The following is a 14,261-nucleotide window of genomic DNA, read 5'->3' as shown; positions in this document are numbered from 1 at the left end:
GCGCGATCGCTGGCAAGAGCCACCGCGTTTCGGCATGCTAATTTAATTACACACCAGGGCTAGATGAACACAACTCGGCCGCAATTAATTCCAAGCGCATAATTCGGTCGGTTCGAGGATTCAGCACGCGCATCGTAGAGCTGACTAGGAAACTGGTGGTGGTGCCGTGGGCCACGAGGCTCGCAGAGTTCGCGCTGCACTCGCCCAGCTTATTTACCGGTGCAACGAAAATTGATCAAACAACGCTAGTTTTGGGAAAATCAACGCACAAGATCAACATACATACACGATGAGCGAAACACGTGCGATCATACACGATTATGCGATTCGATAGACGTCGATGAACCGTGGTGGATAGTTAATCTCTTTGCTAACCCTTTGCCTCGTCAGTTACTAATCGCTATGTGATTTTTCAAAACAGAGGGCAACGTCCTCCTCGCATTGTACGGGCTCGTCGAGCGTGAAACTCCAGAGGGAAAACAGCCTGCAATCGAACGTGGAATCGATTCGAAGCGAAGGCAAAGAGGAGAGACAACGGCGACGAGTTTAAATTTGCTTTTGTAATTCGTGGCGGGGCAGCGTCGTTCGGTAACGAGCGGCGTTTCCCGATTGTTTCGGATTTTAACGGGAGCAACTTTTAATTAAAAGTCGCCAAATTGAATCGCGAAACTGGGGGAGGGCCCTGTCAGTCCAAGTTGCTCAATTTAAAATTCTGCAACTTTTCGATAACGAACCAGCGAAATGTTGTGCATGGACAAAAGATCTCGCGAACGAATAGCGGAGCTTCGATCTAGCTTCGAATTAGCCAGTTTTCCACGTGTTTTCCAATTCACGATAATGAACGTGAACAACAGGTCCAGAAAAAACTATCGCGGTCGAGTTAAATTGCAGCGTCCCGGCATACAGTGTTTGAAAACAGCCGTCTAACCGCGAAAAACTCTATTTACATTTCATCTTAACCCCTCAACAATGGAGACAGAGTCGTAATTTTATTTCCACGCGGACGCAGATTTACGTAAAACTCTATAAAGCTGTTTAATTTTTTGTTTTACTTAAAATCACTAGAACAACCTCCATACATCGTATAGACGTACTCTATGCGTCGTACGGACTTCAATTTCTAGTACGTGTCAGCGTCAGTTATTTTATTGGAAGACGCATTTAGCGGCGTAGGCCTCTTGTAAAAGGATATCGTATCGCCAACGAGCGGAACCTTAGAACCTGTCACTGGGGAATAGATTCGGTGGCGACGCAGAAACTACATAGTGGCAAAGGACCCGACGTCCTGTTGCCGAACATAAAGAGGACGCGTGCACGGGGCCGGTGGCCCGACGTCACCGATGCTTCGTAGCGCGTACAGAGATAAGGACTCTAAACAAAGGATCTCGCCACCAAGTGGACTGTGTCAAAAGGCACGGCACTTACCCGAGAACCTTCGGTCTAAGAAGAATTGAAACAAATTCTAACATATATATAGTTGGGGCCACGATATAGCGAGGTCGTAAATTAAACTCTCAAGAATCGGCATCGATTGATGTTGCGGCTCTCAAGGCCGTGTGTTGCAGTCTGTTTGAGGGTTCCAACAATAAACGAATGGTAGCATATGATTTGGTACTTCAAGTAGAAAATGGTATTTCATTTACAAATGGAAAATATGTTAATATTAAAGCTACACAATCCTTTTGCATTTTCTATCTGCATCTTGTAACCGTACTTCCAAATGCGGCTTTTCCCAGAAGAAAAAAACCCTAAATTGTCCTAGCTGAACTCAATTTTCAGTAAATATATTAGAATCAGTTTGACTTTCGCTGGATACAAGAATTCTTTGTACGGTCCTGACCATGGTTTCAAGTACTTATCTGCTCGTATTTCTGTCAATTTCGGGGTCCCGGCAGCTAAAACATGTTTACTTTGACGCCCAACCGATTTTACGACCTCGCTATATCGTGGCCCCGACTATACGTGTTTCTTTTTCGAACAGAATCGATTGGCTTTTCTTGAAATAGGTGATTTGCTTACTTCCGACGGTACAGTTCTTCATACTTAAACGTGTATTGGTATTAGTTTGAAAGAAAGGTGAAATAAGAAAAAATCTGCGACCATACGCCGCGTCGTATAGAGGACGACGGCATGAGAAGAAACGACAGTCCATTCGACGTGTCGGGAGGTTTAAAAGTATATAGATTGTGCCAATCAAATTCAAACTATTCCAGATTTATTTTCAGCCAATCAAATTCAAGCTCTTCAAATATAAATATGTAATCGAATTTAAATAATTCAGTTTTGAATATTTCGAATTTACGAAGAATCTTTACTAATCGTACGTGAGAAAATCCGTCTCGAAGACGGTGAAGCGAGCGCCTCGAAGCCAGGCCCAGCGCGCTCAGTGGGGGTGACTCGCCCCTTTGGGTTTTTTCCTGGGCCTGTTCGCTTAGGAGTGGTCGCGAGACCGTTGAACGCGTACGACGCTCGACGAACGACGCTCAGACAACGCAGGAATAGTCTTCGTGTAAAATACACTGTTGCGAGAACGTAGAAACGTTCAATTAATTTTACGCCCACCCTACTCCGAGTTAGAGTACTTTCTGACACTTGCTTGTTCCGAATGATCTATACACTTTTAACCCTTGTGTAGCCAACCGGGTACCCGGGTACCCATTTCTATATTTTCTTCAGAAATTTTTAATGTTCTTGACAAAATATCGCAAAACGGTTCCAGATCCCCATTCTTTGGATACTTTTATATCGATTAACGTTTCGTGAAAAAAATTCATATAAAATATTTTAAATAATTAAACTTCTATCTTATTTACACGCTTGCTGGACAACCGGGGTACCCGGATGTCCCAAATGTCTTATTCCGATACGTGAGATATTGTCGTATACCTCTCTCCTATCTTTCATTAGTTTTTAGTCATCCTGCCTCCTTTCCTTAACTGTAAACAAATCCGCATCATCCTAACGTTAGTCACCCCGAAACCTAGACCTCCACATCATCCTTTACTCATCGCTGAACCTAGACCTCACCGCCTCTCCCTACATTCACCTCTGAGACCAACCCCTACTCTCGTACTTACCGAACATATACCTAGAAACCTTTTCCGTCGAAACAGCAGATTATTGTCTAGTGGTCTTCACGCACCGAACGTCACCGAACTGTCTAATAAAGTCGAATAGTACTACGCGCAGAACAGCATCCTTATTTCGCCCCAGTTTCCGTCAGGCTCTCCTACCGCGTACCTATTGAATATAATAAACCAACGCAAGGAATCGCGAGCCGCGGAATACAACAAATGTCATATCTTAAAAATCATTCACAGGTTTGACAATAAATCCTGAAATAAAAGTGATAGCCTATATTTACACCGTCTCGTCTATCTATGAAAAAAATTTCCAAACTTCACCTATTTTTAGTCACCTCAGGGTGGTGTATCCTCTTGAAGTACAAATGACTTGAAAATCTGTCTAAGTGCTCGTATTTTCTTCGTAGGCAAATTTGAACAGCATATGCGACGATTTAAGTCACCTGAAGCATTTCGCAGAGAAGCAAATTTATCAGTTCGCTGCATTCGACTATTTACAAATCATCGAGTTGGATAGCGGCATCGTTAGCGTCCATTACTTCGAATTAGACGACTTGGACTATTTCATGTTGAGTTACAACACTTGTCAAATGCACACATACTTATTCACTGGAACGAAATTCGAGTTGGTAGCTAATGTGCCTGATTTTGGGGTGGTCGAACGATGGACCACCTTTAAACACGATCAAATCTTGTATTTTCTCACTTCGGGAGCGAGCTCGTGTGGAAGAGGTCCTGTTAATTTGTGGAAATTGAAGAACGACGAATTTCAGGTGAGTTTTCAAGAGTCGGTTAAACTTAGAGATTATTCAACTGAATGATTTCTCGTGTCTTTTAATTCTTTCAGCATGTCTTAGACCTTGATCGCAGTATAGACAGCAGAAAGATAAACAAGGACATCTTTTTGACGTTAATCGGTTTGAAAGGGCAGATGAGATCTTCAAAAAACAAATGATCGTCGTATATTTTTACGCCAATTAGGAGAAGAACTTTGTATTTCAAATATCCAAATAATGCGACACTTTTCAACTAAATTAGCAATAGACAGTATACTATTTAGGTACATTTCTGTACAATCGACGTTGTTCTAGGATCATGTCACATGTGTCAGGCAGATACTGCTAAAAAACGCAGGAAAACAAGAAAAAGCTGTCAGAAATGTTTACTACCAGTTTGCGATGAACATGCAAACACAATTACAGTCTGTAAAAATTGTCCTACAGTAAATTAATCGTTATAATTAAAATTTTTTATTTTAATAAATAAGTAGCATTAACAATTTTGTATTCTGTATAATTTCTTCCCAAAATTTCCATTCATAATTCGTCTAATTATAATTTCTCCTATATGGGTACCCTGGTACCCCGGTTGCCCAACAACGGTGAATATTTTGGTTGGCTACACAAGGGTTAAGATGAAATACAGTTTTTCGTTTTATTACAGACCACCTTTCCAGCACTGCGCTTATTCGCAACGCGTTTTTCTATCCGCACATCACGGTGAAACGTTCGTTACGAGCGCGAGGATACTGATGTTGATTGTTGGGAAAATGGGTTTTAAATAAACTGCTTCAGCTTTTAATACTTGGATATTTTATTCCTCTACGCATCGGAAGTGACTTCCTTCTGTTATTAATGTCTTGAGAGGACTGACTCTACCGGGCACGCAGAGCCGGTGACACGAGGCACCGATGACATCATCTAACAGGGGTGCGTTATCACCTTACTCACATAAACAGTGTGAGAAACGGTATCTCCGTTCATCAAGAGAATAAGAGATTAGTTTTTGTTTGGTTTACTAGTAAAACTAACATTGATTACCAAACCTTTCTTCGCGGTGTCGTTATGCTTCCGTGGGGGCCCCGTCACCCAGATATTGGTGACGTTCTTCTTCGTCAAGTTAAATAGGATTTCACAAGTAATTTATAAAAATCCATATAACACAAGAATTTCATGGAATATCACACTATATTATACTACGTAGCATGGTATTCGTTAAAACAGTTCCAACACATTTCTGGCGATTTTGGACAATTGGGACAATATGTTGTCTTTTTTACATTTTTTCTCGCTTCCTGGCGTTCGAGAATTTGTCTCTTCTTCTGGTAACGTAGAACGCAAATTCCAGCTAATCGCTCTGTTTACGTTCTTGCGCCCCGACTATCGGATTTGGGCCCCGCGAGAAACTCGACCGATTCACGCTGGGCGACGAACGTGTTAATCTTGTCGTTATTGTTGCTCGCTTGGAATTTTTGGAGCAGTGGAAACGCGATGCAGGAAAGGAGTCGTTTACCAGCACAAATATTTCATCAGTCACGAAACGAAGAGAAAATATCCAACGTATAATACAGTATAATAATGATTCTAAAGCAACGGTATTTGTGTTGACGGTAACATACGTATATTTCCACTCCAACAGAAATAAAAAGAATATGAAATATACGTACTTAAGTAGATACCTGAACGCTACAAATCACGCTCGGAATTTCCAGCATTATCGCACATTCCCACTTTACGCCAAGTATCAATCCACTTTCATGCGACTATTCTCGATCGTTTTACTACCAGAGCACCGATCTCGATGAGGCACTCGACGTGCGTCGAAATCTCGTGATAAGAACGATAAGAATTGTGAACGGCGTTGCGTCACGGCTTGGAGATTCGAAGAAAAGAGGCTGCGATCGGGCCGAATGATTAAGTTACCGCGGGGGAGACGCGTTCGTGGCAATGGCGAGACCAAAGCGGCCTACGTCCGTGGACAGTTGAGGGCTTTATAAGCTTTAAGACGAAAAAACTTGGTTGGAGTGTCGCGCGGATCGACTGATTTATAGCCTCGATCGTCAGACGCCGCTTTCGCTCTCCGCAAGGAATCCTCCACGATTTCTTCGCAAAACGCGTTGCCTACGAGTTTACCATATGATCATATTGATCGTTGGATGTAGCATAGTTGCAAAGAAGCACAGGTGTACAGAGTGCGGAAAGTAATCGGCGTGGTAGATGATTACTTTGCTGGACGCGTGGACAGATTTATAAGTGTGATTGAAAATGTCGAGGAAACGGTGAAACGAAGGGGCTGACTTGATCGAGTTGGGTGATATTTCCCGGAGAGTACGTAATCCGGGTGTCCACCTGGCAGATATACGATGCGCCGACTTCCTTATTCCCATCGAATATGAGAACCTTTCTACCCTTCTATATACATACACGCTGTGTACGTGTATACGTTCGCCTTATTGCAAAGCTCTCGTGTGTCTGCTTTTGCTTTCATATCTTGCATCTCGTATTTCGTTCCGCGGCCATCTTGCCGTCTGAAAACAAAAGAGATCACCGATGGAATAATCAAACTATTCGTTCCGTGTATTAAAGCGTAAAAACGTGGTGGAACGGTACGAATAAGGTGCGAAGGGGTGTGTTTCGCCGTAAAACACGCTCGACAATGTCGCCCCACGACTCTGCGTATCCTAGTCAGATGGCTAGTCAGAGAGGTGGCGGTGTTGCAAATAAGAAACAATTACGTGAGTGCGGCGTGTATTTTTGCTCGCTATATCGTTGCGTGTCTGCTAAAAGATTAACGACTGCTTTCAGGGAAAACAATCAGATCATCGGCTCTTATTTGGAGATCGAGGACATAACTCTGGAAGATTACGGGGAGTACAAGTGCGAGGTTAGCAACGGCGTGGACGAGGAGATCACGTTACCCGCTCACGTTTATCGACAAGGTAACTAAACCCTTTGATCCGTGTTAGTCTCTCTCACGGTTAAGGAAACTCCCTCTCGAACGTCCAGTAAAAACTTCCCCATTTTGCGTTCGCACCGGAGGGGAGGGAAATGCGCGCGTACCATTTCGGGAAAAAGAAACAGCGTATATGTCCCCGTAACCGTGGCTAATTAACGATCCGATCCGTACTTTAAACGTCGTCTCGCAGCGATTTCAATCGTATCCGATTTAATTCGCCGCTCGTTACCAACCGACAGCGTGGCCCAATTAATTCCAGCCAATTAACCGAAATTCGTACGCGCTCCGTGTTGTTGCGAGTCTCCGCGTTCACGCTCGTTTGCCACCAGAGGGAAAAAACCGTTGCAACCCCCCTGCCCCGTCCTTTACTGTTAATTTTTTAAACCCGCTGATCTTATAATATCGACGTAGAATATGTTTGACATTGGAATTTTTTCTGAAATGTGCCCAGCGCTTTGTCTGCGAGGAAGATCGTTTGGTAAAATGAACGTAACGGGTGTTTGTGTTTCCAGAGCCACAGTTCGCGTTGGGACTTCAAAACGGATCCTGGAGGAAGTCGTTTTTGGTGGGTGTGCTGGTTCTGGTGCTACTCATCTCCGCTGGTGCGTTCTACGCGCGCTGCTGGCTGCCACTTGTGCTGCTTTGCCGCGACAAATTCGCCCCCCTCGAGGAGAACGGTAATTATCGGACGCAGCACCGCCGTCTTCTTAATTGTTCGCCGCTCCGATACATAGCGTTTCACCTTTGCGTCTTTTTCCGTCACTTTTTTCCTCAGCAATGCGCTCCAATCGCCCCTTAATCCCTGTCCTCCGTGACGTCCTTTTAAACGAGGAATAAGCAAGCAACGCCGCTGAAACAACATGGATTTCATTTTCGAAGAATTTCGCGTACTTTTTATCATTTTCACTATATCGTTGAAGGGTTCATCAGCGCGTATAAGGTGGAAGGAGTGCTCCCCTCAGTTATCGAGCAAGATTCTCGCGGGTCCAATTTACTTTTATTTTTCCTCTTCCTTCCCTTAAGCCCCCGTTTTCTCCCCGACGACTTTTTGCCCACCCCCGAGGCAATTCCGGTTTTTTTCCTCTTTATCGGAAGCGGTGAAACCGATGCAACATATTTTCAAGATGGCATTTGTTCCGCGGAGCGTTTTCAAGGGGAGGTTCTCTTAGCCCAGCCGAAATTAGCATATCGAATTCCCATTTCGTGCAAGTTTTACGTATCCCATATGGATGCCAGCGCTCGATATTCCGAAAGAACTCTCCTGCCCTCTTGGATCACTCTAATATCCGGCTCCACTCAATGCCCACGCCGCTCTAGTTTACTTGATCTTCGTTTAATCCACGCCAGGAAAACGTCGCGACGAGCCGTTAACGATTTCCTACTTTTCTCTTCTTTTGTTCCCGCTGTTATTACACCGAAAAACGGAGTCTATTCGGAAATAATTGGGAGAAGCTTTTATGGATAACGAGACTGTGTGCCGAATGAACTTTGTCGCGTACCGCCACACTTCCTATTTATTCCAAGGAAGGCTGTCGGTCTTTTTCTCTTTCCGCCACCGAGTGGACATTATTGAGGGTTGTCGATAGTAGGCAACAGCCTCGCTTCGAACCTTGTTATTATCGTTCGGCGTATTTGTTATCTCGATCGGCCGAGCCTCGAGGTAACAGAGGAATTGTTAGATAGAAAAAGAGGAGAAAAAATAGAAGAGCAGAATGTTGTGTGTAGAAGATAGGGAAAAATGAAACCGGCGAGATTAGTGGAAGCGAAGACAAGGATAAATCGCGGTCGAGATGGTCGTGCAGGCGAGTAACACGTGTAAGCCGTAGCCGGTTACAGAAGGAGGTGCCCTGGTCGCGCTTAAACGAGATCTGGTCGATGGGGTAGCGGCGCGCGAGTGGCCCCTAATACGGAAGCTGGAAAATTACCGCGATTACGATGCTTCTGGGAAGCGACGTCGTCGCCTATTAACGTTTCTACGGACGATCATTTTCTCTTTGTTAACGCGGACAGAAAATTCTCGCATCTCCTTCTCTTCGTTAACGATAATCGAAAATCGTGGGAAAGAAAATGTGGTCGCCAGAGAAACAGGAAAAAGGGATCACAGCGGACAAATGAAACCGAAAAATATTTTCTTTTCTTTTTCGTAACATCGAGGTACATAAAGGTGACAAATCGATAAATTCGAGGCGGTGGAAGCGCGGTCAAAGGTGTTGGACACGGGTGGTCGCGTAGCTGTCGATCGTGTGCAGGATTTATCGAGATTTTTAGCCCGTTGCCAACCGTCATTTATATGCGGACGCGAGTGTGCACGCGTGAACGGACGTAGAAACGCGCCGTAGACTTTCCCAACCGATCGTTCTTCGTGTATTGTCACACGGAGAATTTTATTTCCATTCGCCCATTGCTCATTGTTCGACGTCCGCTTCTTCCTTCGCTCGTGTCTTCTGCTATGCGGTGAACGTAGTGCAGCGTGAAAAGTAAACGCGTTAATGGTCAATACTGTAGAGTTCGTAAAAGGGATTATCGTTGCGCTCGCTCCTTTTTACTCGTGACCGACTCTCTCGCCTCGTTCGCAGGAGAATCGTTCCATAAAACAATCGGGCACTTTCACTCGGCGATGCTTGGTGCACACGGGACAGAATTCGCGGCGACGTGTCGTTTCAACAGGCAGAATGTCGTGAAGACGGTTACGAGTGGAAACCTCGAGCGGCCTACCGACCGGAGAGAATACTTGCAGGCTTATCTTTCTTCCAGCTTCTTTATCGTTTACGCAAATGTGCCTCGTTATCGCTTCTTTCCCTTCAAAACCACCTCCGCTTCCTCAATTTGCCACACGTTTATCTATTCCAGTAGAGTTCGAGAAGCAACGTTTCACCGGGTGAAATGCGGTAAATGTGTCACCGAGTAGATGTTAACTTAAGCGTCCTTTTTACCATCTTACTGGAAGACCACCATCTTCTCTCCTTTTTAACCATTTCTCCACTCTCCCAATTTGCCACCGTTTCACTCGAGAATTCGTCGAGTTTGTTGGAAATAATCGGATAAGGTGAAATATACGACGGAGAAAGTGTCGCGATCGAGAGGAGGCGGTCGATGAAATTTTCTTAGGCGCCTCTCGATCGCGAAACTCGATTAATCTGAAGGAAGAGACACGTAGTTAAGTACTATCGGTCACGAACACGAATTGCAGACGGGAAGGAATGCGACGCCCTGGTGTGCTACCACGAGAAAGACTCGAGCCTGGTCATCGGTATAGTGATCCCCACGCTGGAGTCGAGGCATCGATACAAGTGCACGCCGTTGGAGCTCTCCCAGCTGAATCAGAATTGTAAGTCCCCGGCTTTAATTAAACGCGACGGCAAACCACTCGGTCCGAGCGAGAGAAGAGGGCTCCTCCTTCTCCTCCTCTTCCTCGCTAATAGCGTTATTAAGTTTCCTGCCGCGTGCTCGGGTAAAAGGGCGAAGGTGATTCCGTCGCGGCGTCCACCGACACCCCGAGGGCTCGCGCTTCTACCCCCTTGTTCGACTCTTCAGGAAAACCCAGGTTAACTCTGCAAACTTTCCCCCTTCCTCTGGTCAAAGAGCAGGAAAAATGGAGAAGGTATGGAAAGTGGTGTGGTGAGGGGCGGTCGAATGGGGGATCGAAGGGGCTCAAAATGGTAGACGGTAGTGGGGCGTATTTGGTGGGTAAGTTTGCGAACAAGCGGCCGATAGAATCGGGTAGTAGCCAAGTGAAGAAGAGGAAGGAAAACGTCCACGATTACCAGGAATAAAGGCAGGCAAAAGTTTGTGAGGGGCTATAACGCCATCTAGTTTCGCGGGCATCCCGTCTCTGCATTTCATGAATATCAACAGGCTAGGTATGCAGCGTGATAACGGGTGCTCGGCGAAAAATATTCAGACGCTAATTTCCTTCTAATTGGCAGAACAAAATTGGGCCGTGAGCCCAATTGTAGGTGAGCGCGCAATTTTATTAATGCAAATTGCCACACGCTGTCCCCTCTACCCTCCCAGCGATGCATCGATGCAAGCTAGTCTATGCATAAATTTCCCTTCCGAACTTTTTCTTCCTTTCTCGATTTTTTATATTCAAAAACTTCACGTCTGCAGCCTCTGAGAATTATTTGCCGCCGTTTGCTTTGTGAAATTAACATTTTTAATACGACGATACATATACATATATTTTTCTGATCGGTAGATTATGAACCTTTTCAGAGTCGTTTTTTTCTCGGTTTTGTTAGAAAAGCGATCTTGAACACGAAATCTTATCAGTCGGTAAGGAAAAGAAAACTGCTTCTATAAAATGAGAAAATTTCACGAGAACTTCGAGATTTATAATATGCGTACATTTTGGAGCCCACTGAAAGGTTATTGAAAGGCTCGAGTGTTTCTATGAACGACGGCTGACACACGGCTGATAACCGGAAGATAACGTGTGGAGGATCCTTCAGGATCGGGGAATCACGGTGCGGAAGTTTGCAAATTGAATTAGAAAGTTCCCAGCGCGGACCGTTCGAGCGTCTCATTTGTCTCTCGTAGACAGCCGTGGGTTCGAATTGGGTGTATACGAAATCATTCTCACCGCTGACTCCGCGGCAACTTCCGATATAACGCTACGAAACCTCGAAATTGTCCCTGTTCCCCAAGTTTTAGCCCCATCGTTACCAACGTATTCGAACAAATTGTTTAAATCGTAGACATCTCTGAGAATGAAAATGAAGAAACCTGGAAAATGTAGAAATTGAAGAATGAGAAGGGAACCGCTGTTAAAGGTCAGAGAAATTGTTGGATCGCGCCCCTCGCTCGTGATACTCGAACGTCTTGGGGCAATAGAAAGGAAAGTTTGCACACAGTTGCACCATCTGAGAGGAAATTCGAATTTTCGGCATAAATAGCTGCGTGACTTTGGTCCCAGTGCAGTACTGGAGACCGAGGGGCGAAAGTTTCGCGGCATAGTTGGCTCGCATGCCGGCTCTGGGGGAATCCGCTTCATCCTTTGACTAGTCAACTTTGCCCGTGGTCCATCAGACATTAGCGAACAAGTTTGGGGGGGGATCTCAAGAAGAATTTCCGAATCGCGATAATCGATTCGCCCGTTCATTCTATCAAATTGTTCCACGATGTAAGTATTGAAACATTTTTGGAAAGGTTGATATCGAGGTAAAGAAGGAAACCGTTTTTAGCAGAATAATAAGAAAAAGTACAATTTGGTTTTCAGGGGGTCTAGAAATAGGTCCGCACGCGACCAGCTGCCGGAGGATTATCGTGATCCTGAGTCCCTCGTCCCTGGGGAATATCTGGAACGAGAGCAGCGTGGGTGCAGTGCTGAAGCAGCTATCGTCGCTCTCGACGCGAACGATAGTGATCGCCACGAAGGATCTACCAAACACGACCACGATTGCGAAACGATCAAGTCGAGGCTGCAACGATGCCGGAGAACTCTCCCTCGATCGCTTCAAGATCCTCCAGTGGGAGGAGAACGGAAGTTCAGCTTCCGGGAGCAAGAAGTTCTGGTACAAGCTTCGACTAGCGATGCCGCCGGTTCGACCGATCAATTCTCAGACCGGCTGCCAGTCCGTCGCTATGATTGTTCAAGCGAATGGTAAATGTGGACAGCAGAAGGCTCGATCGCGCGAAAGCCTCGAGGTTCTCGTTTAAAGTCGAGAAGAAAGTTCGATTCGAATATATCTTCGCTGGTTCACGCGGCGCCTCTGCTTTGCTATGCGAACATATGCTCCTGTCGATGCTTAATCAAATCTTCGAGTACTTGCTTTTTCGTTTAACGGGCGAATTGTTTAAACCCACGGAGAAAGTGAAAAATTTGCGAAATGCTTTAAAATTTTTGGCCGGCCGTATTAACGAAGTGTACATACGGTAGTAGAAGAAGATGATTCGATGTAGAATGTCGAGTGTTCGGTTGAACATTGACGAACCGCCGTTGCGCGATGAAAACATTTTTAAAGACTTATTCGTGTAGCATAATAAATGTGCGCGATATTAAAGCCGCTTCCTCGTCGAATCTCGTCGAATAGGATGTTTGAAAAATTTCATTGTTCTAGGTGTTCTAGCGATGGTAATTTATTTAGAAATTTTTGACGTTCCTCGATGTCCGTGAGGAAAGTTCGAGGCGGGAAAAATTCAATTAGGTACTTCAAATTCTAAAAGAAGGAGAAAAAAAGTTATTGAAACGACCTGTACACTATTCTCCCGTACTAGTCGAATATTTTGTCGCGTGGATTTTATTTCCCTGCGTTTTTCGCATGTCACGCTACATCCTTTTTATTTTATTGGATAGTCGCGCGAAATTCGAGAAAAGAGGAAACGGCGGATGCGCAGTCTTCCTTCAGGCGCGAGCAAACGGCGGCGCTTCAGGTTAAAAAGAAAACAGAAATCTAAGAAAGGTTAGAGATATCAAAAAAGCGAATCGCGTAATCGTACGTACAATTCCCTTTTTCTCTGTTTTATTTTTTCTTTTTCTGTATATATCGGGTAATTATCGGTGCTCCATCGCCCATTATTTATTTAACTAGGCTCGTAATTATTTATACACACCGTGTTTAGATATATAGCGATAACTTTCATTTCGAATCAATTCGAAGCCACGACTTATTAGAAGGAGAAATCGCGTGTACGTTTCCGGGCACAATTTTCTAAGCGGTTTTTTAACGCGCGAATTTCTACGCACCGCGGTAAGACTAATGAACGAGGGGTGTAGGAGTGAGTGGTATTTTATACTGTTTTGTATACAGGGTGGTCTACGCAATTGTTTCAGGTCATAACTCCGTTATTAATGCATTTACGAAAAAATGCCAGAGGAGAAAGATAAATAGCTGGAAGAGCAACAGTGCATGCGCAATTAATTTTGTTGCACAGATCGATTCCTCTGTTCATTTTACGTAAAAAATTACTAGGGTACCATGGCAAAGAAATTATTAGTCCTCGAGATATTTTCAATACATTTTCTTTTGTTTAGTGAAATACAATCACAAGTTACGATACGTAAATTGCTACTGAATGATGAAATGAGAACAATGTCGAAACGGTGTTTACGTTTACTACATAAGTAGTCATGAAGCGTTTGAGCATCTTCTTCAATAAAGACATTTTTTGAAAATATCTCGAGAACTCATAATTTTTTTGCCATGGTACCCTAACAATTTTTTACGTAGAATGAACAGAGGAATCGATCTGCGCAACAAAAAGTATGCATTTTCGTTTAAATAAATGATGCGATTGTCAATTGCACATGCACTGCTGCACTTAAAAAAAATCTAAGGGCCTACAGATGTAGTGCTCTTCGAGCCATTTATCTTTCTCCTTTGGCATTTTATCGTAAATGCATTAATAACGAAGTTATGACCTGAAACAATTGCGTGGACCACCCTGGTATATGTATGTCCATATACCTTTTATATGTATACATATACAAAACAGTATAAAATA

The 14,261-nt window shown here is 44.3% G+C and overlaps 1 protein-coding gene across 1 annotated transcript in view; it reads left to right on the top strand.

The window, feature by feature from the left end:
* LOC108574949 (single Ig IL-1-related receptor-like) overlaps nucleotides 1–12,476 on the top strand; it is a 113,946-nt gene extending 101,470 nt beyond the window's left edge. Inside the window, exons 4-7 of the mRNA XM_017937622.1 lie at nucleotides 6,668–6,801; nucleotides 7,331–7,495; nucleotides 10,009–10,146; nucleotides 12,037–12,476. Coding sequence (XP_017793111.1) covers nucleotides 6,668–6,801; nucleotides 7,331–7,495; nucleotides 10,009–10,146; nucleotides 12,037–12,476 — 877 coding nt within the window. The remainder of the gene's footprint in view (nucleotides 1–6,667; nucleotides 6,802–7,330; nucleotides 7,496–10,008; nucleotides 10,147–12,036) is intronic.
* The last annotated feature ends 1,785 nt before the right edge of the window (nucleotides 12,477–14,261 follow it).

Source organism: Habropoda laboriosa, unplaced genomic scaffold, assembly GCF_001263275.1.
Source record: "Habropoda laboriosa isolate 0110345459 unplaced genomic scaffold, ASM126327v1 scaffold210, whole genome shotgun sequence".
Lineage (NCBI taxonomy): Eukaryota > Metazoa > Arthropoda > Insecta > Hymenoptera > Apidae > Habropoda > Habropoda laboriosa.
This window is presented reverse-complemented; position numbering and strand designations above follow the sequence as displayed.